The sequence below is a fragment of the Melampsora larici-populina genome, assembly GCF_000204055.1.
Source record: "Melampsora larici-populina 98AG31 unplaced genomic scaffold MELLAscaffold_28, whole genome shotgun sequence".
Classification (NCBI taxonomy): Eukaryota; Fungi; Basidiomycota; class Pucciniomycetes; order Pucciniales; family Melampsoraceae; genus Melampsora; species Melampsora laricis-populina.
Window position 1 is genome coordinate 794,883 of NW_006768792.1, and position 23,841 is coordinate 818,723.

A 23,841-nucleotide genomic window follows, 5' to 3' on the forward strand; every position below is an offset into this window, starting at 1 on the left:
CAATTATTGTTTTTTCGACGACTGTGTCCAGGCCAGATAACCCCGTTAACGCCGCGACAGGGAGATTTAGATTTGGCCTGAGTTGATTTTTTTCCTGTTGCATGGTTATCGTGGTTTTGGGTGCATGGGGGTGTTGGCGGCGGTTGAGGAGCGGTTGAGCCTGTCAACATGGGATCGAGATTGTTAATCATTTGAATGTTAGATGAACGTCGATTTCGATTGAGGGTTATATCTGCATTAAGTCCTATAAGGGTGGTTTCGTATAATGCTTTGGGAAATGACCTGAAGTATTTTTTGTCTATTTGGCACTGGAAAGGGTCAAAATCAATGGTTAAAATCTATTTATAATGGAATGATGACCTAATCCTTACACTGATGCCCACGAGTGGGTTATGAGTTGTTTGTCTGTTTGGTTTCCAATAGATGGTCGAGTGTAGTGGTCGTAATAGGCAGTTCTCAGAGGTGCATATGGTTCCTGTGGGTTGATTGTACACAATGGCTGGTAGAGGTTGCCCTGGTACGAGTGGTCTAATATATTTGGAGGGGATGGACGTTGATGGCGCTTTTGAAACAGTGCGCTTGGTCATTGATACTTGGTAATTTTTCGAATGTGAGTAACTCTACTTTAATTCGTAATTGTATTATACAGTGAGCAGAAGTGTTAGCGTTCGTCTAATCCTTCACATTGACCTTTTGAAGGTTGATGGATGATTGCTCAGGCTTCAGCTGAGGCCAGGTAAGTTGAAATCATCTCACGATTAGATTGTGATCGGGGATTGGTAGTTGTGATAAGGATGGTTGGTGGAATGTGATCGAGGACTCTCTTTGGTGATGCGATACTTTGTTATCCCATTGGGCGTTATGGTTGACGTGGTAGGATGATGTGAGAAAGGTTTTGCGTTTGATTATCCGTAAGAGGATGGAAGCGTTGTCACGGCCCAAATTAGACATATGAAATATATATCCGGACCGCTCGTAAGCATTCGCACTCGCGAGCGCTCGCGTGTTGAGCAAACATTCGGATACTCTCGAAAACACGCAGTGCGCACCCCTCGAGTTTGACCCGAGGATGCCGCAAGTGGATCAGGACAGGTGACGGGGCAGGGCTCGGCACTTGACATGATACACTTCAGTATGAACATCTGATTTTGCAAAGCTCATCAAACCGTCAACACGCCTCCTTCGATAACAGTCATGGTGAGTCATCAAAAGACAAATAGGCCAACATATCACTTCATCTGATCGACGTTTGCTCGAGTATAGGCTCGAAATGAAGAAAAAGCACAATCTATGCTCTACCGGTTCCGGGAAGCCCAAGCAGTTGAGCTTGGAATGTCTACCAAAACCGATCGGCGACCGCGGCTTGCTAGTAGCTGTCAGGATCTTCGCCAGTGTGAAAGGTGGCGAGGCGAGATTCTGAGAGAAATCAGTAGGAAGGTATCCAAAATTCAAGATGGTCTGTGTTCTGGAGAGCTCATCGTGAATCAAGTACAGTTACTGAATTCGATTCTCTATTCCGCTAATTCCAGCTGGTTTGACAGATTACGAAGTTCGAGACCTGAACGATGAGATCAACAAACTACTACGTGAAAAAGGGCATTGGGAAACTCAGATCATCAATCTTGGGGGGGCAAATTATAGAAGGATTGGCTCTAGTACATTCGATGGTGCCGGTCGTAGTGTTCCAGGCCAACGTGGATACAAATATTTCGGTCGAGCAAAAGAACTTCCCGGCGTGAAGGAATTATTCGAAGGCGCGTCCAAGCATCAAGTCGAGCTGGATGGTCTCAAGAAGAACGATGACGTGTATCCTATGTTCAAAAATCAGGGGCCGAGTTATTTCGGTGACCAAGACGAATCTGGCGAAGATGGTCAAGATCTTTTGAAATACGAGTCAGCTGAAGAACGACAAGGTCAGAATTCAATGGTCACGTCTTATCTGGTTCTTAGCTTAACGATAGTTTTTCTCGCACATGCTGTCGCCTACCAATTTAGCTTGGCAAGACTCATTCGACAAGGTGATGAAAGTTCTGGAACTGCCTTCCGATCACATTGCACCACCCTTTCCAATAACAAATGGCAAGCCGTTCGTTTCGCACCCACATCCCACAACTAATGCAACATCCGACATGCGAGGCAAGCGGAAAACCATCGAAGACGATGTGGACGAGGCAGGAGCGAGTAAGAAATCTCGAAATATCGAGGATGAACAGACAGATAATCAAACAACTGAGGGCGATCAAATCGAAACGGAAGTGAACCCTAATGGGCAGGTAGCGATGATCCCTCACTTCGTACTGGCTCCAGAGGATTTGATGCCCCCACCGGTCCCCTCAACGGAGCAATGGGAAAAACTTATCATGAGGTTAGTATCTTTGCGCAAGAATGACGGATATATCTCCTTTTGAATCACGAGGGCTGATTCCATTTGTGCTATCACTGTTCCATACATCATTAGGCTTCAAAAAGACGCGTTGATGAGAGAATACGTCGGATAAGTCAATAATACCCCACTGCGTGAATTTACCGCCTGTCCGAAGCCCGACGCCATTTGATTACCAGCGTGTGAATCAATTTCCTCCGGATCTACGAGCAACGTTTAACAATCTTGGTATCATCCTGAGAGGTATGAATATCACATTGTGAAGCTTCTCCTCGTGAAGACATATCGCAGAAAAACATCAGTGTTGTACAGTAGAAACTCTATCAGCCCCCAATCATGTATGGATGGGTTTGCTTGTTTGCGCACAGATGAAGTGAGCAAAAATTCATCCTTGATGAATGGCCAAAGCAAGCTTTGGATTTGATAACATTTGGTTCTCATTTTAAATCAACAGACCAACCATTCCGCAAGCTGAGGCCTGTCTATTGAACTGGGAAGGAATGGTCGGCTTGAAGACTGGTCTCCCACAGTCCCTGTATCCTTTTCCCCCGTAGGCGGGAATCAGCCCATCCAAACATGTTTGCCTTTTCAACCTAAATCATCAGATCAATCTAACAATGTTGCTGGGGGTTTTTTCAGATTTGTCTTTACCTACCACACAGGAGTGACTTTTCACGAGTGGTCAGGTTGATAACCATTAACCAGCCTCTACGAAAATTAAACGCTCCCAAGGATACTACCAACCTGAAAAATGCTATGTCAGATAGCTAGCTAGGCGTGCTAATGTGAACATGTTATAAATTGAAAAGGTTCATACTCGGATAGTTGCTAACCGATAACGAGATCGCAAGAGACTCTTGTTTTTAGTTTTGTTGGTACCTTGGTAAGGATTTCAATTCCTCATCCTGTGTGGAGGCGGACAAAATATGCAAAAATCATCTTCATCGATAACTTTTGGACCTTTTTTGATGTTATTCTGCTACACATCATTGAATTTCCATGTGCAACCTGCTGAACAGGTTCGTATTGTTGATAGTGTCAACAGGCTCGTTCTAGAGCTTCGCATTTTCTACCTGACTTCTGACCACGACATGTCCTTGGCATTAGGTTTTCATCTCTATATATGGAGGAATACTGGCGTAGGCTGCTCATGAATTCATCCGAAAGGTATCATATGAGAGACAAGGATTACTTAAACAAGTGGCGGACGTAGTATGCGTGCATATAGAATAAGGTGTCCGTGTTTCACAGAGTAGAAATAGAAGATCTTATACTTCGTACGAAACAAAATAAAACAAAAGGACACACTCGTACGGAAGTGTAATGGAGTGAAAAACGTATGGATAAACAGGATGCGAGACTTGTGGAGGGGGGGCTGAGGTTGTAAAGATAAGTGATGAATGATGCGCAGAAACAAACGCCAATGTGCTTATTAGTGGTTGCGCTGTGTTATCGAAAGAAACATCCCGAAAGCGTTGCATCATATTCAGATCCTCATGTTTAAATCGGAGCAAATCTCGGCCTTAGCGGTAAAGAAACACATACCAAGCCAATTGCAAAAAACACCCCTGGAAACATTTGAGAAAGAACATGCCATTGGTCCATCACCAGGTTCGGGCATTGACCAATCGCTTCTCAATACGGGATTCCTCGACTTCAGACCGTTCAACGTGAAGCCTTGGATTCTATAACAGAAAACATACATCAAGTCAGTTTCTTTGGGTTGGCAATTGAAAACACCTGAGAGATTGTGCATGACTCACCCCGTCGGACACCGGAACAGAAACCACCACAAGGGCTAGCATGGCCAATACGGTGATTGTCATTAACTTCGTGAGGTGAGGCATTTCAAAAGTTTTCAAAGTTTCCTCTTTGATGCGTTTGCTTCAAGATGTGAGCCGAAGGTGATTTACGAGGTCAAGTCAATGTCAAAATCGTGAAAGATCGATCCCAAACGTTTGTGATCGAGGAAGAAAAGGCAAGGACAAAGGTCAGCTCGCAATGTTCGGGAAGAGACACAAATACTACGAAAGTCTTTGACTACAGCGTCAAAATCTAGGCTTTCCAATGGAACACTGAGTACTATCGAAAGATTCGGTAGACAGATAACAAGCAAAGTGATGACACGACATTGCAAAAAGAGCCAGATTATCGAAAATAAATACGCACCAAGGTTGACACACAAGGGAAAATGATGGCACAAAAGCTTACCGAAGCTATAGATATTGAGACTCAGTGAAGAAAGTGATATAGTCAACTTCACAGCGCCCCTCGATCCCTATTTGAAGGAAAGAGTAGGGAACTTTTCCACAAGAAAACTTTGGACGCCGGAGCGCCACGCAGGCGTCCAGATTATGGTTCTACCGCTGTGTAATGTAGATTCAGAATGACACGTGGGCGGCTGTGGGTAGCATCGGCGGTGGGTGAGAGAAGAATTCTATTTTTCAACCAAGCTACCTCACTCAAGGCATCGCGATGACTCAGGAAAAAGAATGAAATATATATAAAAAGCAGTGTAAGGCCCCGTTTGGTATGGCTTACCAAAACCGGGTAAAATGTATTATTTTTTGAAAATAATACATTTTCCTCTTTTTTAAAAATAATCGTTTGGTACCCCTTTTGCCCCCCATTCCAAAATACATTTTACCATCAATAATCCATTATTTTGTGTAGAAAATAGGGTATTTTGAAAGCTGCTTTCGAGCAGCTTTCAAGTCCATTAATCTATTAATGGACCCGTAGGAAGCCCTTAAAATCGGGGCTCTGCAGGGTCAAGAGTCAAGAACTCTCAAAAATTTCACAAGTACGAATTCACCTCACCCACGTACTGGAACTCTGACGCACCTCACTTTTCGAGGAGCACTACCTTTCAAGTACGTTTTTTTCCATCGACTCGTACTCTACTCTCCAATTTTCAGCCTTCTTTTTCGGATTGCAAGCTAATACCATGTCTTGAATATATCAACCTTAGGCAATTGACCTCGAACGATCGTAATGGCGAAGGAACCGGATAGGGGTTCAGCAAACTTTGGCAATGGGCGTAGTGATTTCATTTTACGAAGTCTCTTGGAACAAGCCCACAACGGTGCTCGAGTTGAGAACGTATTCAAAAAGGAAGCATGGGGTACCGTTGTAAAAGCTTTCAACGATCGATACCACGAGTCATACAAAGTATCAGCGTTGAAGAATCATTATAACTCTGTCAGTACATGTTCCCTCAATTGCTCATCTAAAAAAGTCAGCTAATAATCGTTCTATCAGCAACGTGCTTTGTACAAGACATTCGATGCCCTCAAGAAATTTACAGGCGCTGGTTGGGATGACGAGAAGAACATGATCATTGCATCAGATGAATGGTGGGCAATCAAGATCAATGTCAGTCACTTTGATCTCATTTGCTCATTTCCTTTTCATACTGACAATGTTTGTCCAACAGACGAATTCGAAGTACAAAACTTTTAAAAACAAAGGTTTTCCCAACTATGAGCTCATGAACGAACTCGAGCATGGTCGAAATGCGGATGACACTTTGGTCCGAGGCAGTCGCGTAGCCAGGACAAAGAGATCGAGGACTGCTGAACTCACCGCAGAAGAACTAGCTTTAGATGATGGGACCGATTTGGATTTGCCACCAGCATTTGACCCAACTGAAGGAATTCCAGGTAAGTTTTTACACAAATTTTCATTTCCCTCATCATCTTCTTATCAACATTACTTTCTACAGACTCAACATCAAGGACTCTGAACGATACGGCCAATCGATTGACTGTCAACGATCAAACCAATCGATCAACCAATGGTCCAACACCTACAGCTGTGCTAGACCAGGCTATCGCACCGATAGCCTTGCCTGATTCCTCCTTACCTCCAACTTCACCATCTCCGCCACCCAAGCCGACCAATGCTAAACGACCAGCTCCTTTTTCCCCAAAGCCTCGCCCACATCGTAAGAAGCCAAACCAGCCAAGCAGCGCCGATGCCTTGATGGGACTAGTTGAGGTTGGTAAAGCGAAATTGGCAGCTAAAGAACATGAGTGTCAGGAGAACATTAGGATACGCGAGGAACGACAAGCTCAACTCGAGTTAATACGACATGAAAGGCAGCTGCAAATGGAAACCCTGCGAAACAAAAGGAAGGCACAAGCAGAGGCTGCTGCACTTGAACGACTTCGCCACCAGAGTCTCATCCATGCAAGGAAGGAGAGGTATCCAGAGCAAGCCAAGGCCATGGAAGTCTTTCGATCTAAAATAGCATCCATGATTACTGACAAAGATGAGAAGATGAAAGCAGCCATCATTTTAAACACTGAAGACAAGGCTTTTTTTTTTAATTCACTGCCAGATGATATGCAATGGGATTGGCTGAAGAATGAGATCACACCAGTATAGTTTTTTTAATTTGTATTTACATTATCTTATGCTGTAAGACAAATAGAATTCTTGTCTGCTGTCTACCTGGATGAGCCATAATTAAACTAGATTTCATCTCCACTGTCTACATGGATGAGCCAAATAATCATTAAACATTTCTTGAGCCATTGCATCCCTCTGAGCATGTGCTTCATTCTGAATTCCAAGGTCAGGCTCTTCATAATCATTGTTTGCTCTAGCTTGTGCCCATGCCAAATCTTGAGTATTCTCTTCCTCCCGTTGTAAGCGGTCAAACTCGTCATAGAAAGAGTCTTCAGGTCCTGCATCTCGAATGATGTTGTGTAGAACTGCACATGCTACCACTAGTGAATATTGAACTTCTAGATCAAAACGTGGCATGTATTTCATGATCTGAGATCGCATCTTCATAACACCAAATATGCGCTCAATGACGTTTCGTGCTGTAGCATGACGTAGATTGTAAAGTTCACGAGGTGTACGCGGTGCACGGTTTCCAATGTGCCACTCTTGAAGATGATAACAAGTACCTGAGTATGGAATGAACACATCTGAGCAATGTGCATAACCAGAATCACCTAAATAGTATCTCCCTACAAAGACATATTTGAATTAAAATGTTGGATTAAAAATTAGATCAAGAAGAATACTGACCTTCAGGTACTATGAAAGCTCTATTCTCACGTGCTCTGGTGAGCACAAAGGAGTTGTGTGCCCTACCTCCTATCCCAGCATAAATGAATAGAAACTTCATATTGAAAGAACAAGCGGCTAGCACGTTTTGTGATAATGTCCCATGTCTATTTCGATGTTTAGATCTGTCAGCAAATTTGACCTGAGCTTCTATGTGAGTGCCGTCAAGAGCTCCAATGCAGCGAGAGAACCATGGATAGAGTTTAGGATTGTCAACTATTTCGTCGGGTATCGGAGAATCAGGTCCTGGTTGAATGATGACAGAATCAACAAGGCTTTCTAGAGCATTTCGAACAATATGAAAATATTGATGGACTGTTTCCGTGGAGTGTTGGAATCGCTCGGCAGCATGTCTCATTTCTACTGAATGACCACTGATGAATAAGAAGATCATTACTTGTTCATTGACTGATATGTGCTCTGAAGGTTCCAATAGAGGCTTGAGGTATGTCATTAGATGCTTGAACGCGTGCTTTTCAAGCTTCAAGACCTCCAGAAAGCGGACATTACTACCTTCGAGTAGTTCTTTCTCATAAGCATAGCCTCGAAGATTTGAAGTCCTACAAGGAATGCTGGCGTAGCGTTGCTCACGTTCCTTCTCTTCAATCTCAAGAACAGCTGCTGCGATGATTATGTCATCATCATCTGAAGATGATGAATCCGACAGAGAACTAGTGCTCAGGTTGTCCATGGAGTCATCCATCAGGTCTTCAATGGATGACGAGTATTCAACCGAGGAAATGGTTGATCGCGAATTTTCGGAATCGGACTCGGAGTCGGACATCGTGACAGTGGATTATGGATGATGGTGTTTGGTACGTACCAAACAGCATCGATCACTTTTCACTTTGAAAAAGTGATTAATGGTTTTTACACATTTCGAAACTAGATTTCAAAACGTAACAGGTTTTGCATTGCATAATCTATTACCCAGTAATGCATTTTCAAAAGGCGTAAGCCATACCAAACAGGGCCTAAGTGAGGGTTTATTCATGGCCATTCATAACCCAAGATTAGGCTTTTGAGCCCTTCTTCATCCTCCACGCTCCATCACGTGAGGATCAGGCTCAAATTTAATTTCGGTGATCTCAATGTAAAGATGAAAGTGGCGCAAGTAGGATGACAAGAGATGCCGCGCTTCCGAACTGAACTCGACATCTCGCATTGTATTCAAACTGCACACCGGTGAACTGCATCACATCAGGGAGAAATGAAAGGAAGTGAAGCGTCAAGTCAGGTATTGATCACATCAGAAGATCTCCGAGCGCCATCTGCTTTGGATACTCACCTGTGCAGACGCCGGATACTGTATATACATTTCAAACCTACCTCAGCCTGAGCCCCGCAACCGACGCCCCGAGGGTGGCCCGAGCCCCAAATCCTCGCGGTGTGGGGTTGGGCAGGCTTTTTGGGACTCCGTAGGGTTTGGGGGCGGAGGGGCGTAGTCCTTGAACCCCTGATGTTCTCCGCGGGTGTTAGGCAGTTGGGATAGGGGTTCGGGGGCTTCTGAGAGGACCCCGGAAAGCTCCAGGGAAAGTATCCGACCTAAAACCACCCCAATTGACCTTTTCAATACCCCGTGACGCGGTAAAAACCCGAAAATCAAGCTTAACAATTCTGGTTACGTTGGTAGGTTTAAAGAGCAAAAATCGCTAAAAATCTCCCAGGAGACCTGTCCATTCGTTTTTGGTCGGTACGTACGTCCAAAAGACAGTGTTTTTGGGCTTTTTCTTTGGCTCAGGAGAAATCCATACCTGTCACGTTGGTAGGTCTGAATTCCAAAAATCTGATTTTGGCTTGAAAAACCCCCAAAAAATACCTTTTTCGTCGGTACGTTGGCCTTTTTTCGACCCTCAATCCATTCATTTTACGTCGGATAGTTCACCTGGAGCTTTCCGGGGTCCTCTTCTGAGAGCCATGTTTTGATCAGTTCGGGGTAGGGTTTGGGTGCTATGGAATATGTATAGAGTCATATCAACATTAAAACATGACATGGATTTTACATGTAATTTTTCCATGTCATGTTTGTTCAAAATTCACTCTCAAGCCAAAAACCGTCCGACATGACTCATACCGACACACATTGACATGATTTTCAATTCAATAAAACCGTGTTGTAACATGAGTCATCTCATACATCATGCCATCCAGGAAGTGTCACCACGACACCACATGGTTCCATGTGTAATTTTTTGCAATTAAGAGTTCAAAAAAAGCCCCGAACTAAACACTTGATTGGCTCAACCACCAAAACTTCCAATAACCACATTAAACACCCTTCCAGCTCTACAGTCAACACCTCTTTAATCCATAATTCATCTGCATTCTTCTTCCTTCATCTTGCTCATCCACGAAAATGCCAAAACAAAACAACAAAGCTATTATCAATGCGGTACTGGAGATTGGTTTCAACAATGGACTGACCATACGAGAAATACAAGATAACCTCATGAAAGAAGGAATAAAACTGACTGAAAGAACAATCAATTGACATTGTAAACTTTTGAATCACAACAACACCAAGCCTCCCCTCCGCAAATCACAGCTTGAAACACGTAATAGCATCAGCAAACACTTCCATGAAGGCAAATCAATGAAAGAAATCCTCATATGCCTGAAGAACGAGAATAATATTAAAATGAGTCGATCAACCTTGGGTCGTTATTGCAAAGAAATGAACCTAACACGTAAGGTTGATGATATCGACAAAAGAAAGTACACAGAAGAAGAAATTGCTCAACTTATTACCAATATCCAGTCAGAAAATGGAGAAGAAGCTGGTATTTGTTCCATCAAAAACATTTTACTCAAGGAACACAATGTCCACATCCATAGGTGTGTTCTTTGCTGTGTAATATCTCTAACAAGATGCTTACTTACCTTTTTTACAAACAAACAGAGACCGTCTTGCAGAGATGTTGAGGCAAATTGATCCAGAAGGAGTATTACGTTGACAAAGAAGAGTCCTAGTTTGCCGTACTTTTAAGTGTCGAGGTCCTAATCATATATGGTCAGCAGATGGTCATGACAAGCTCCAGAAGTGGGGCATTAGGATATACGGCTTCATTGATGCTTGGTCCCGCCGCATCCTGGGTCTCTTTGTACATGTCACCAATAGTGACCCCCGTCATACTGATATTTACTATCTTCAATGTGTTAAGAAGTATGGTGGTGCACCACAGTATCTTTATACTGATCGAGGGACTGAGACTGCAACCATGGCAGCCAGTCACTCTGCATTTGTTTGTATTCACAGTGGACTTCCTGAGGACCAAGCATTGAAAAGACACAAGTTTCCAAAATCAATTAGAAACCAGAAGATAGAGTGCTTTTGGAGCCAACTCATGCGACGACATATAAACCGTGGTGTTGTTAATAGACTTTTTGAATCACTTGAGGCGGGTTTCTTTGACCCTGACATTCAACTTGATTGGTAAGTGATACTCCTATGATCTCTACATCAAACACTGACTTCCACTTGTTTTTAAGGCTTCTGTTCCTTTATTTATGGATTCCTTTTATTCAGAAGCAGCTGGATCTATTCACTGAGCGGCACAACCACAGCAAGCGCAGAAAGGATCCTCACTCCTCCCTTCCCAGTTGTCACAGTGCTGACTTTTGCTACAAAAACCCTGTAGAGTTGTTTGATGGACATGATGGTTTGATCCTTGTCCCAGCTGAAGACATAGATAGGCAAATCATAGAAGATTATCCTGCCAAACATAGTTTGTTTACATGCACACCTGATTGGTTTTCATCGGTTGCAGATAACATCATGCCCACCTTGAATCTCTCACATGAGAACCTTAAGTACTCTAACATATGGGCTGCATTTTGTTTCATGCGTAATGCTTTGTTAGATCACAACTGGGATGGCACTCCTTTTGAAGGACAAGATTTGAACTCTTTTGGAACTGTACCATAGATATCTTACACATTTTATTTGAAAACTCGTGGTCTCAGACTCTATGAATCTCAACCACAATTATACCTTGAAGTATATGAAAAAAACTAATTCAGAATGTGATAAAAGGGGACAAACTTTTAAAGTAATAGAAAAAAAATGAATCAAGTGAAATTACAAGGATTTATCTTGCTTTTCTTAATTGCTATTTGAATTCCCCCTTGATTAGCATTGAACTTCTTTTGACCGTGTTTCCGTTATGGAGATTTGTATTTCTTCTTATCACTAACAAAACATAAAAATAAAATATCCTCAGTTTAGGACTCCTAATGGTCAGAGAGCATCACACTTTGAGAGTCCGACTCCATCCCACACTTGGATAATGATGACTAGGCTTGCATAAGGTCTGCGTCGAACCCTACCCACAAGATTCTGGTACGTGAAGCCAACCCAGTCTTGGGGAGGACAAGTACAGTTGAACCTCATGAAGTGACCATAGATCATCATGATCCAAAACCAAATTGATAGTGGAATGGTATTGACATCAAGTAGTCCTACATCCACAAAGTGAAGAATGAACATGCAAGATACAACATCATCCACTATCAACTTGGCCTGTGAAAATTCTGCGTGTACTTGTATCTGACCATCATGGAATGAAGAATAAATTTTCAGCTCACATCATTATCATGTTTTAAATAGATGAATTTAATTATTAATTAGTTTGATTACTTTTAAGAAAGTGAGATTGATAGAGTTGAGTTTAAATGAATCTAATTTGGTTGGATTGGACAATGAGATGATAAGATGATTGATTTCAGTGGAATTGAATGAGAACAAATCGATTCAGTTGAATCAAATGAAAACAAATTGATTCAGTTGAATCGAATGAAAACAAATCGATTCAGTTGAATCAAATGAAAACAAATCGATTCAGTTGAATTGAATCAAAACAGTCATTTTTGGATGATTTGGATAGAAAGGATTGTTAGAATCAAATGAGAACGAGTTGTTTTGGTTGAATCAAATGGAAATGATTTGTTTCAGTTGAATCATATCAAAATGATTGTTTTGGGTTGAATTGAATGGAAAGAATCGAATTGGGTTGATTCAAGTTGAGTTAACATTTTCTTATCTAATCACAAAGAGAAGTATAAATCCAAAAACAAAGATAATCCATGTAAAGTTGTTGAACCTATCAGTGAAGATGACTATACATGAGGAAGAAAACAGTTCAATGATGAACTAAATCAATTTGAGTCAAATCAAATCAGTTCCAAGTTGAATATTGTGAGTACTTCAAAGATGGGAGTTGAAAGACTTACCTAAAGAAACAAAAGTGAAAGATGAAAAGTTGGAGTTGGTGATTTAGAAGGTACTTCAGACAGGAACTGGCTTTGAAAGTTCATTTTGAATTTCAAATTTTCAAAATGAAATACATTGTGACTAAATGCTGTTTAGGATGATTTGATTTATTAAAACTATGTATTGGATATCAGTGGTGGATCGGGCAGGATTGGGCAAAGCTATGAGATGTAGTATGGTGTCATGTTTATGGTTGGTATGACACTTCCCCGCCGTCAGACCATCCGCCATGACTCATGTTACAACACGGTTTTTTGAATCAAAAATCCATGTCGATGTGTGTCGGTATGAGTCATGTCGGACGGTATTTGGCTCAAGAGTGAATTTCAAACAAACATGACATGGAAAAATTACATGTAAAATCCATGTCATGTTTTGATGTTGGTATGACTCTATATGTATTCCATAGGGTGCAGGGGGGGCTGGTTTGGGGTGTGGGTGGGCCATTACCCTTGTTTTTTGGGTTGGGGCTCAGGCTGAAACCTAGCCCACTTACCAAAAAACTTGGAACATACACCCAGTTGCTTATTTGGCGGTAACTTTGTGTACAACTGTTCTGCTTTTTTGTGGCATGATTAAAAAAATTCTTTCCTTGTTTGTCTGCCACCACCACCTAAATACAGTCAATACAGGCCTGTACAGGTGGTGTCTGCAGGCCAACTCTAACCTGGTGGCCTAGGTCAGAAGAATTGGTTCAATAGACCTATGGGTTGTTTGGCAGCACAGTTCAATACTACCCAAACAACTCATGACTTATAAACCATTTTCACAGGTCACTTGACTCCACCTCAGGAATCCTTCACTGGTTGGACATCACAATCTTTGGGTTTGTCATTCATTCACCCACCAACTTTTTTAAACAAAAGCCAGCCACAAATTTTGTCAACCACATTTTTATTGCTACCTCCAAGGACCATAAAGTGTGACCCTCAGGATCAAATGGGAAACTCAAAAAGCACCAAAATCCCAATTTCTCAAGCAAGAGACAAGTATGCATCATGGTCCACCAAAGAATGTCCCACCACTACTCCATCCCATAAGCTTTTCCCTACATTTCACTGATTTCACTCATTCAAATATCTCATTTCCCTTGTTTGGATGAATGACCCTTCAGGCCTGCCAATGGCCAAATCAATCAATTAAGATCAATATCACCTTTGGTTTGGACTTGTAGCTACCAGGCCCTCATGATCAAAGTATGAGTAGAGACCAGTGAGTTATTTGTGTTGTTTGCAATTTGATGCACATGTCTCATTAATCTTGTGTTCATGTAGAATCTTGCCCTTATCCACCCAACTCATGTTGTCCAATGCTCCATTAAGCAGTTCCAGAGCCTGGTGAGCTTTTATTACTTTGAATCAACCATCAAAGCAGTCCTTTATTTATTTGATTTAGCTTGTCTTCATTGGCTGTAGCACAGCTCCCCTTTCTCCTTGCACCAGCTTGCCATGGTCATCTGGCTCCTTGGCCAATCCTCACATCAACCCGTTCATCTTTACTGTGTTCTTGTCTTCACAATTTAATTTACTTCAACTTCCACAGCAAACACCATCTGATCATTGTCTCTGGAGAGATCAGCAACTGACACAGATCCTTCAGATGCACTACAAGAAACATAATCTTTTCCGGGCGGTAAAGAAAAGTATTCACATAGAAAAATCCTGAGACACCCAGAGGAGAGCAAAAAATCTAAGAAAATGCGCATCTGATTTGCAGATGTTGGAGCTCCATGATGAGTATTTTTTTGTATTTTACACACAGGTATTGTTCAATGTACTAAAAATATAGGTGACAAATCATCAAATAACAACCTGTAACAACACCTGAAATTTGGCCCAAGATGTTGGAGACAGGATTTTGCAATATAAAAACAGCCATAAATTTCACAAGTCTGCTTGAGATCAATCAATTGTCAGTTCATTTGAAAGCTGGTCCCCAGTTCTTCAAACTTAATTGAGGTAGTAGGGTGTTAGCTTGTCATTAAAACATGCTATGTCCTTGTCAGCCCTGAGTACATATACATGTACCCAAAACTAACCTGTAACAGTAAAAACCCTATGTATAAAATCAATTACATGCTACATACTGAATATAAACTGTATGTAACATGTAATACAATGTATCAAAACCTTTATTACATATACCTGAACCTGTAAAACAACGTGTAATATGTAATAAATCACCATTTACACCTCATAACTCAGTGTCAAGAGTTAAATGCTTATATTACATATCACACATAACATGTATATGTAACTAAGCATCACTAGTAACAATCATCACTATATGTTAATGAATAACCCTGAACCAATGTAGTGATAATAACAAATATCACTACAGTTAGGTTTAGAGAGGAGAGTATATAAACCCCTCCTCTCTCAGCCTTCAGGAAAAGACCCCCAAGCAATTATTACCCACTACTTTTAAAGAACAATTAAAGTTCAACTGAAGTAAATATCAAAAGTCTTATACAAATAAGACTAGTGATAAGCTTCATCAACTTTAATCAGCTTCCTGATTGAAAGTAGGTAACACAATTCTTCATTCCCCTCTGGATCCTCTACTTCCCCTAAGTAGAAACCCAATCAAGGCTAGTGACCTCCAACAACTCCAGGCTAGTGACCTTAAGAAGAAATTCAGGCTGGTGACCTTAAGAATAACTCCAAGTTGGTGACTTTAAGAACAACCAGATTGGTGAACTAAATCACTCTTTGATCTGTTACAATAAAGACTAAAGGAAGGTCCAGGATCCAACCTTCATTTATTATAATAACATCTTATTATAATTACTAAATCTCCTCTTCAGGAGTCAATTAACTGAAGTCTGTCTGGATTTGTCCAAACAGACTGTCAGTCCTTTTTTTTCTCTTTCTTTTTCCTTCTTTACTTCAATTTGTACCTACTACATATTTGAAATAAAGAAGTTAAAATTAAGAAACCTACCATTTACCCTTTAGTGAGAACTGAGTACTCCTACAAAGAGCACCCAGCCCTCACAGTCCTCTGTAAGAGTTCCACATAGGTAGCTATGTAGAATCTCACAAAGACTAGCTATGTATGTGATGTGCTATGAAACATTGTAGACAGGAGGTTCAGCTTGTCAATGGACTCAAAATCAAGTGGTTTGCGGGAGAACCGCAAAAGTTATTGATTTTTAAAAGATTGACTTCTTTCTCTTCTCTTCTCTTTCCTTTCCCTGTTTTTTTGATCTAGTCCTGGTTATATATCTGGTGTTACAAATCCAATTTTTAAATCACATACAGAAGCATGGGATGTGTTTTGTAATATTGAGACAGGCAAGATTACAATGTTGTCTCAACCCATGAGATCATTTTCACCTATCCCACCTGAAAGATCTTTAACTGAAATGACCTTGACTACTGGAGTTGCATCTACTAATTTGGCTAATAGTACAACAAAAACTGGGGGTGGTGGTGGTGGAGGTTTAGAAGATGGCTCAAAGACTACGCTGGTGATTGGTGGGGTCGTGCTTTCTCATGCTACTCTTACTGGTGCTAAGAATGAGTTGGTCAGAGACTCAGTGAATCATAGTTTTATGGATGATGTATGTATTTTATTCATGATTTGAAGTGGGATGATCTTATTTCAAGAGAGGAGATACCATGAATGACTCACATAAGTTTGGTTGGATGTGTTATTTGTTTTCTTCATATTATCTCAGCTATTACTTCGCATTTAGGTGAACCAATCATCCGAGCTAGGTGTAAAGATTATGTGAGTAGGTTTGTAAGAGTAGCTTATAGATGGGGAGAAGATCATTTGGGTACATCTTCAATTTCACCAAATACAAAACCAATTGCCTTCCAACGTGTTTGTATTTGAATACAAACACGTTGGAAGAGAAGATTAAAATGTTAAGATCTGGACCTGTGTTTTTGGATGAAAGTCTGATGAAACGTGAGGTGAGTGCGAATTTGGCCAGGATTGAAGGTTGGAGAGAGACTAGATCTTATCAATTACTTTGTCAGGTTAGCTTATTCTTTTCATCAAAAGAAAATACACAAATTGTGCATTTTCTAATGCTTTGGGTTTTACTTTTTTAATGGTTCTGGGTAATTTTTTTGTTTGAATACTTGGGTGTGTGTGTCCTTTCTATGTAAAAGATTCCTGACAGTGCTTTTAGGCACTTTTGAACGTTAAATTTTCCCATAGCGGAGCGGAGCGACCTCAACAATTGCACCGCTCTCAGGAGTCATAGCGCTTCCAAAAAGATAGCGGGGTGATTAGCGTTTTATCATAGTGTGAATCGCTCCGCTCATGAATTTTTGAGATATAGCGAAGCGGAGCGGAGCGCCGGTGGTGTTGGTGGCGGACCTTTGCTTTGCATTTTGACGGGTTATGCAATTCTGTTGTTAAATTTGGCAGTAAAAAGCCTCAATATTCAAGATTTTTTCTATGCATTATCGTGCATTATGCAGCTGTGCGGGTATGCATTTGAGCAGGTTAAATTGTCTGAAGTAAGATCAATATGCATGTTAAATTTGTGATATATTTTATACATGATCACTTGTTCGTTGTTATTGTCATCAAACATCTGTTTGTTGAATCTTGACATGACTTGAAGAATTTTGTTGTGACAAATTGAAGGCTGGAGAAAAATCAAAAGTGAACTGAGCCCACAATTGATTGCATGTTATCAGAGATCCCCTGCATATAATGCACCCATGTCACTTGTGCTGGCTCTTAGGTCCAGTTGAAGTTATGTTGAAATTTTATTGAAAACATATTGAAATTTGCTTGCAATCTTCTTGAAGTCAGTGGTAGTCTCTTCCCTGCCAGTGACTAGTAGCTGGAGTCTGTGATACAGTGCATCAATAACCTGGTCCAGTGGGGGTTTTTTCTTCCCAAGAAAATCTACAACTCGTGGTCAGCACACTATTGATGAAAAAGACCAGGTGAGTAGGGTGGCAAGCAACTTATATGGGGGAGGGTTCAATCAAATGAGTTGGGTTGAGCTGTTCATGGTGGCAGTTGTGAAAGGGGTGAACATGGTGTGATGGACTGGTGTTTGTGACTGGTGGTGGTGTCACTTGGTGGTGTTGTGATTGATCTGTGGTCAAACAACGGCCAGAGCTAGGCCCCTGGTGGACCAAGGGCAGAGGTGGCCAGTCTGGAGGCATTTCATAACAGGCTGGGCTCAAAGCTGCTCTGGGCAGCCCACCCACAGGCCAATGTGAGACAATGAGCAAATTAAGACTTGGTGATGCAATCATTTGACACAGAATGCCCCAGTGGTGTAAAGGCTCTTTGTGTTATGAATTGTTACACATACTAGATGACACCTATGTATAAACATGTCACAGATCAGAGTTGTACTTAGATTATTCAGAAGAGATACTATTGTATTACTCATCCAACAATCTCATTATCAATCATGAGACCTTTTGGAGGTGATCTCAATCTTTGTCAACAAACCCTTAGATCTAGCCTTCACATTGATGTGATCAAAAATGGGTAAGCTAGAACAAGTCTGTCTTTCAACTTGTGACTTTAGCCCTTTGATTAATGTTTGATTGTCATCCAAACAGAATTTATCTCTCAATCATCTCCCCAAGGTCTAAGAAAGCACCATCTCAGTTTTATGTGAGGGATATCTCCAAGCTGCTCCAAAATGGGTTGCCAAAAGCCTGCAAAGTGAAGATTTTGCAACACAGAATTTTGAACTGGAGTAAGCATCTGCATAATTGTCAAAAGTGAAAGAGCATTCCTTCACAATATCTGGTTCTGAGAATTGCCAGACTCACATAAACAGTACATTATGATCAGAGCCAGTACCTATCAAAACACAACAATAAGCAAATCACCTGATGATCCCATTGTCAGGTTTCTTATCCATTTGTCAATTGGTACCAAAAATGAGCAGATAGCGTATCCCAGAGTCAGCACTTGTCAAGATACCTTATTTGTCCAATCTCTGGGTGCATGGTGCTTCAAAATTTAACAAACAACATATTTTTACAACATAGTACATACAGTGCTAAAGATTGAGAGTATGTAGTTAACATGCACGTGAATGTAGCTCGATTGTATTTTAGCGAGACAGAATTGCGTCAAAAAGATATCAGACAAGTATAAAGTGAACATGACTTGAGATCAAAGCAGAAAACCTCGTATTACCCTTTAGGTACACCACATGTGAGGACTTTCAACATGGTCTCGTTGACAAGAACTGCCTCCTCACTCGAGAGATTTGTAAGTATACGACTCATTTCACCTCTTTGCACAACTGAGTCCCAGTTCTTTTGTATAAATTCATAGCCAGATATACGCAATTCTTGATAATGCTGAAAAAGTGGGCTCAGAATCTCCGATACCACATTTTCGATGTTTAAGCAATCGAAGATCTGTTCTCGGCATACATCTTTCAGTTCAGGAATCATCAACACTGATAACCGTCAGAGAGATCTGTCAGAGAGATTCAAAGAGGGGGCTTGATTCAAGTACATGATGTCGGACTGTGCTTACTATCGGCCATTCTGTATAAGCTCTTGGGGCTTGTGGGAGTTTTGTACTCAGGTACGATGGTATGAGATGTAATATTATCCTCGGCCCACTCATGCCATGGAGGAATTGGCACATCGCCGGGTTTACACTCTAGCACAAATTTGCGGTACGCAGATTGGGGAGGTGCAAAGTACAAAGCCCTAGTCGCAAGAAAGAATTGGATTGACAGGTTCAGACATTCAGCAATCTGTATTCAACCTGAAGTTTTGATTTCCGCTCACCCGCAAAATGCATAATCTATGAATGCCTGATAGGTTCGTCGACTGTGCGATGACATTGAGTTTGAGTTGACGCCGTGATACATATGAAAATGTAAAGACTGACGATGTGTCCATGACATGGATGGTAGCCTGAAATGTATCGGTCTGTAATCACATATCCAAATAACAATTATCAAATTAATGCGTTCTCAAGCTGGAACTGAGGAACCTTGGTATGGTAGAAAATGCAAAATTGATGTGAGTATACGTTTAGGGGCTCGCGAGGATCGTCATCAATATCCCATTCATCATCAGAATCTTCGTAGATGAACCCTTCACCACCTTGTCGCGTCGCTTCATTCAATGGAGGCAGTGAATCGTCTGTTTGTGCGGTTTCAGAATATTTTTGTGAATGCACTAGGAAAGTTCCCATACAGATCAGGGGTTGTGAGGCTAGGTCGGATTGCCGAGGTGAAGCTTACATGATTGAAAGTAATCAAACCGAGTGAGTATATGACTTGGAACATATAGATTCTTGACAGTTCCTTTACGCTTGGGATGAAAGACTAGACGAGTGATGTCGATTGAGGGTCGTTGGAGGGCTTCAAATGTAGTGCGCATTCGACGCATCGCTCTCCGCAGGTCATCTAACTCACGGCGCTGACTAATCAAGGCTTTAACATCAATTGAAGCTTCCGGATGGAATAGCCGTGCTTTGAAGTAAAGAGAATCCTGTGATCACCATTTAGTAAAAGCCGCTCGATGTTCAACTTGAGCCAGCAAGAGGGAGCTCAGATACTCACATGAACACTTATACCATCGAACCAGCTCACTATATCTGACGCTTTCCCAATAACAGTAGTCTTCCATCCGGCCGAGTCTTTGGATTCAAGAGACGACAGGTGAAAGGCTTGGAAGTTGCCCGCGCGAATAATGCCAAACTGAAGAGGTGTAAAATCGATCCACACGCAAACAAACGCCGCTTTAATGTCACGAAAAAGGCGACTATAAGTATACCAATGTTAAACTAGACTGACTTGCAGCAGCAACCCCCATGCAGGACTATAAGTCTCGCGGAAGGTCTTGCTCAGATGGAGAACCAACTCGCGTTGGTCACCTTCACTCGACTCCACCGCCAGCTGCCCCGCTGCCGTTGTTGAATCATTATTTCGACTCTTCAGCTTAAATTCATAACTGCGACTTGGATCTTCTATTCTAGGTAGGAAGGCCGTCACATCAATCGTCTTTCTGGACTTCACAAGGACGGTAAATCGTTTAAAGCAACCGTTGATCTGGAAGGTGAAGATCAAAAGGGAAGCCGGATCAGGACGCTTGATGGAAGGAAAGGTTGGCGATTTTTTATCTGCAGTGTACCCACTTCCAACGTACGATGTTCGATCTGGGCTGCCATCTTTTTTGTACTTCAGAAGCTGTTGATGTCTGTTGATGTTCCGAAGGGGAAAAAAATTAACCAGAATTAATCAACTTTTTTTGATTTCAGACTGAGACAATAACTTAAGTCCCAGAGGGACTTACACCAGCTTACACCTTAGAGCATCCACAATGGTCGGGCCCCAAATCGAGGCCCGGGGCTACCCCGAAGGTCAGAAAATGGAATACATAGGGCCGGATTAGGTGGTGAGGGCAAGAGAAGTCGATCGAATCTACGTATTCACACAACTACCTACGACTAGAGATGGCACCAATTGCACCAGAGGATGTTGACGATTTCGATTTTCCACTCGTAGAAGCATCATCTTCATCCGCCATACCTGGAAGTTCTCTACCACATCCGATGGCCTCGGGATCCGTACCACCCAATATGGCGGATCTGGCCAGTATGTTCAGTGGGATGATGGGTGGAAGTAGTGGGATGGGAATGATGCCACAAGAGAAACGAGAACCTGATAGAACCAGATGGAAAAAGTTAGTATTTCTCTTAAAACCTTTTATATACCCCAAGAGCCAGAGAGAGATAATAACTGCCTCTTGGATTACACAGTTGGGAAACCATTTATCCGATCTATTTAGATGCTAAAGTACCATATAAGACAGGTGGAAGACGAGTTAGCTTGAAGTACTCACTACGGTGGCCATTAGCTCATCATATTCAACAAGTTTGTAGTCAAATCGGATTTCCAGCTCAATTAGAGGTCAGCTTATTGTTCTTTGAAGACTCATATTTGGAAAACAAGCCAATTCAATTTTGAGTATCTTTAGTAGAATGACAAGACCCATCCTTCGGATTGGCAGAACCCAGGTCGAGTGAAAGTTTTGATCAAGAAAGGAGGAAAACCGACTGTTAGGTCCATCAAAGATAGTGAGTCTCGATTGAGAATGGATTACCTTCAATCAGAGACAATGATTTATATTGATTATCTCAATCTGTGCTTCAATCGGACTAGAATATACGCTTCTCTGTCGACTCGGTACTCTTTTGCGACCACTTGAATCAAAGCGATTAAATCTACCGCCACCTACAATTGATGACAGAATCAGTGGACCATTGCCTCTGATCTCCTTGAGACTTCCATACAATTCACCAGCAGTCTCACATGGAGTCTTAGAAGCTGCCGATTCTCAAGCTCCAGAGATTACAACAGATGAAATCCCATCAAATGATTCAAATTCAAAATCCATCGAGTCAAAAAAGACAAACAAAACTTCCGCTCAAAAACCTAGTTCAAAACCACCAGGTTCTTCTAAGAAGAAGAAAGGAAGAAAGTGAACTACTCTAAACTCTTGGTGGCTGGAATCTTGTGTGCTTGAATCAAAAGTTGAACAAAGTTCATTGCTTGAATTCGAAAAGTCTAGTTATCTTTGTTTCCTTTGTATGTCAATAACTGTCCTGGTGTCTTGCAAATGTTGCGTTATGGCTTGGTTAAGCATGTATCTATTTCCCAAGCTCAACTTTGTTTGCGTCCCTCTAAGCTCGTATTGAACGTATACAATCGAACCCATGCAATTGCATATTTAGTCATTTTGTATAGGCCAGGGCTTCTCAAACTTGGCCCGGGCCCAAGGCTAGGTTTCTTGTATAATTATGCCAGAATGCATAGGTCAAACTTTGAAAAAGCGGATCTCTGTAGCCAAAAAGCATAGCTTCAGAAGGGTAAGCTTCAATCACAAACAAAACCAAACATGAATGATTCAGAAACCCCTTCCCCGGCGGTTGAGCCCCTCAAAGTTGACCACCATAATCCCATACATGCCACAAAGATTGGCAACATCATCCATGTAGCACCAACTCCCCTCCTTCCTGCTGCTGTTTCATCTGATCAAAACTTGGAGGAGCACAAGCTCCTATCACTCGAGAAAGGGCTTCAAACTGAAAGACACCTCAAAAAAGCCAATATTGAAACTTGCCAAGACACTGGCAAAAACATTTCTACTGCTGATGACAAATGGCTTGATAAAGGCGGTAATTTTATAACTGAACAAATTTTGATTGACAAACTTCTTGTTGCAAAAGACAACAAGCCTTACTGTTTTTCATATCATGAATATCACACGCAAATGTCTTCAATTGACTTTAGTTGAAGCTGCTACAAATCAAATGAACACCAACACACAACTTAAAAAGAAATAAAGCAGAACACATCATTAAGAATAAGGTACTGATAGTAAAATATGGAAGGTGAAAAGAAAATCCCTCAAAGTCAGGAGGCAGTAGTTAAAGTGAGAAACAAAACTATGAGCTCAAAGGCTTGTGGCTAAAGATCTTATGGAGGCCTATAACACATAAGAATATCAGTAAGATAAGACTTTGAAGGCAATGCGATACAACTCACTCCCTTTGCAAAAGATGAGGAAAGAGATTTAGATTGAGACAAGACAACAATGATACAAATACATTATCTAGAGAGAAAAAATGACAGTAGAAAAGATTAACAACAACATTGAATGGTATTGATTGACACTTCAACTTGCAATAACTAATCTAAGAGCATCAACACTCAAACAAATTAGAGATGATACACACATAATCCCATACAAAAACATTAACATAAACTTGTACAAGCAGACGCAAAAAGTTTACGTCACCCCCTGGGCCCGACCAGTTCACTAACCCAAGAGTGTACTGCAGAATCAAGCTGGTCGGGGCCCGGGGTGACGTAAACTTTTTGCGTCTGCTTGTACACTCATCGAGGTACCTTTTCAATGCCCTGTTTGTGTTTCAACAGAGTATACATATCTAAGGGAAAGGCCAAACTCATACTTTAGAAGAGCTTTATCAATATAAGATCTGAGGAATATCTTTGACATTGGTAGCAAGTCTACAAGTAGTTTTGGGTCTTATTTTGACAACAGTCTGGTTGGTAAAAAAGGAATAGTGGTGACAGTTTTAAACAAAATGGTTCAAGGGTTCAGAGAACCAAGAT

The 23,841-nt window shown here is 41.4% G+C and overlaps 4 protein-coding genes across 4 annotated transcripts; 3 read left to right on the plus strand and 1 right to left on the minus strand.

Annotated features, from left to right (window-relative positions):
* Window positions 1-1,143: 1,143 nt before the first annotated feature.
* Window positions 1,144-2,851, plus strand: MELLADRAFT_49109 (uncharacterized protein; the record flags this gene model as incomplete). Its single annotated transcript, XM_007411999.1, has 5 exons — window positions 1,144-1,197; window positions 1,264-1,456; window positions 1,530-1,913; window positions 1,996-2,365; window positions 2,459-2,851. 5 exons carry the CDS (start codon window positions 1,195-1,197, stop codon window positions 2,496-2,498), a joined length of 990 nt encoding a protein of 329 aa, XP_007412061.1.
* A 13,205-nt stretch (window positions 2,852-16,056) lies between these two features.
* MELLADRAFT_108297 (uncharacterized protein) lies at window positions 16,057-16,577 on the plus strand (the record flags this gene model as incomplete). Its single annotated transcript, XM_007412000.1, has 2 exons — window positions 16,057-16,303; window positions 16,417-16,577. The coding sequence occupies 2 exons, from the start codon at window positions 16,057-16,059 to the stop codon at window positions 16,575-16,577; spliced, it is 408 nt and encodes a 135-aa protein (XP_007412062.1).
* A 2,291-nt stretch (window positions 16,578-18,868) lies between these two features.
* On the minus strand, window positions 18,869-20,870 carry MELLADRAFT_108298 (uncharacterized protein; the record flags this gene model as incomplete). Its single annotated transcript, XM_007412043.1, has 8 exons — window positions 18,869-19,140; window positions 19,221-19,399; window positions 19,584-19,624; window positions 19,728-19,876; window positions 19,942-20,191; window positions 20,263-20,400; window positions 20,497-20,751; window positions 20,838-20,870. The coding sequence occupies 8 exons, from the start codon at window positions 20,868-20,870 to the stop codon at window positions 18,869-18,871; spliced, it is 1,317 nt and encodes a 438-aa protein (XP_007412105.1).
* Window positions 20,871-21,155: 285 nt separating this feature from the next.
* MELLADRAFT_88689 (uncharacterized protein) lies at window positions 21,156-22,187 on the plus strand (the record flags this gene model as incomplete). Its single annotated transcript, XM_007412001.1, has 4 exons — window positions 21,156-21,385; window positions 21,462-21,612; window positions 21,683-21,779; window positions 21,865-22,187. The coding sequence occupies 4 exons, from the start codon at window positions 21,156-21,158 to the stop codon at window positions 22,185-22,187; spliced, it is 801 nt and encodes a 266-aa protein (XP_007412063.1).
* Window positions 22,188-23,841: the final 1,654 nt, after the last annotated feature.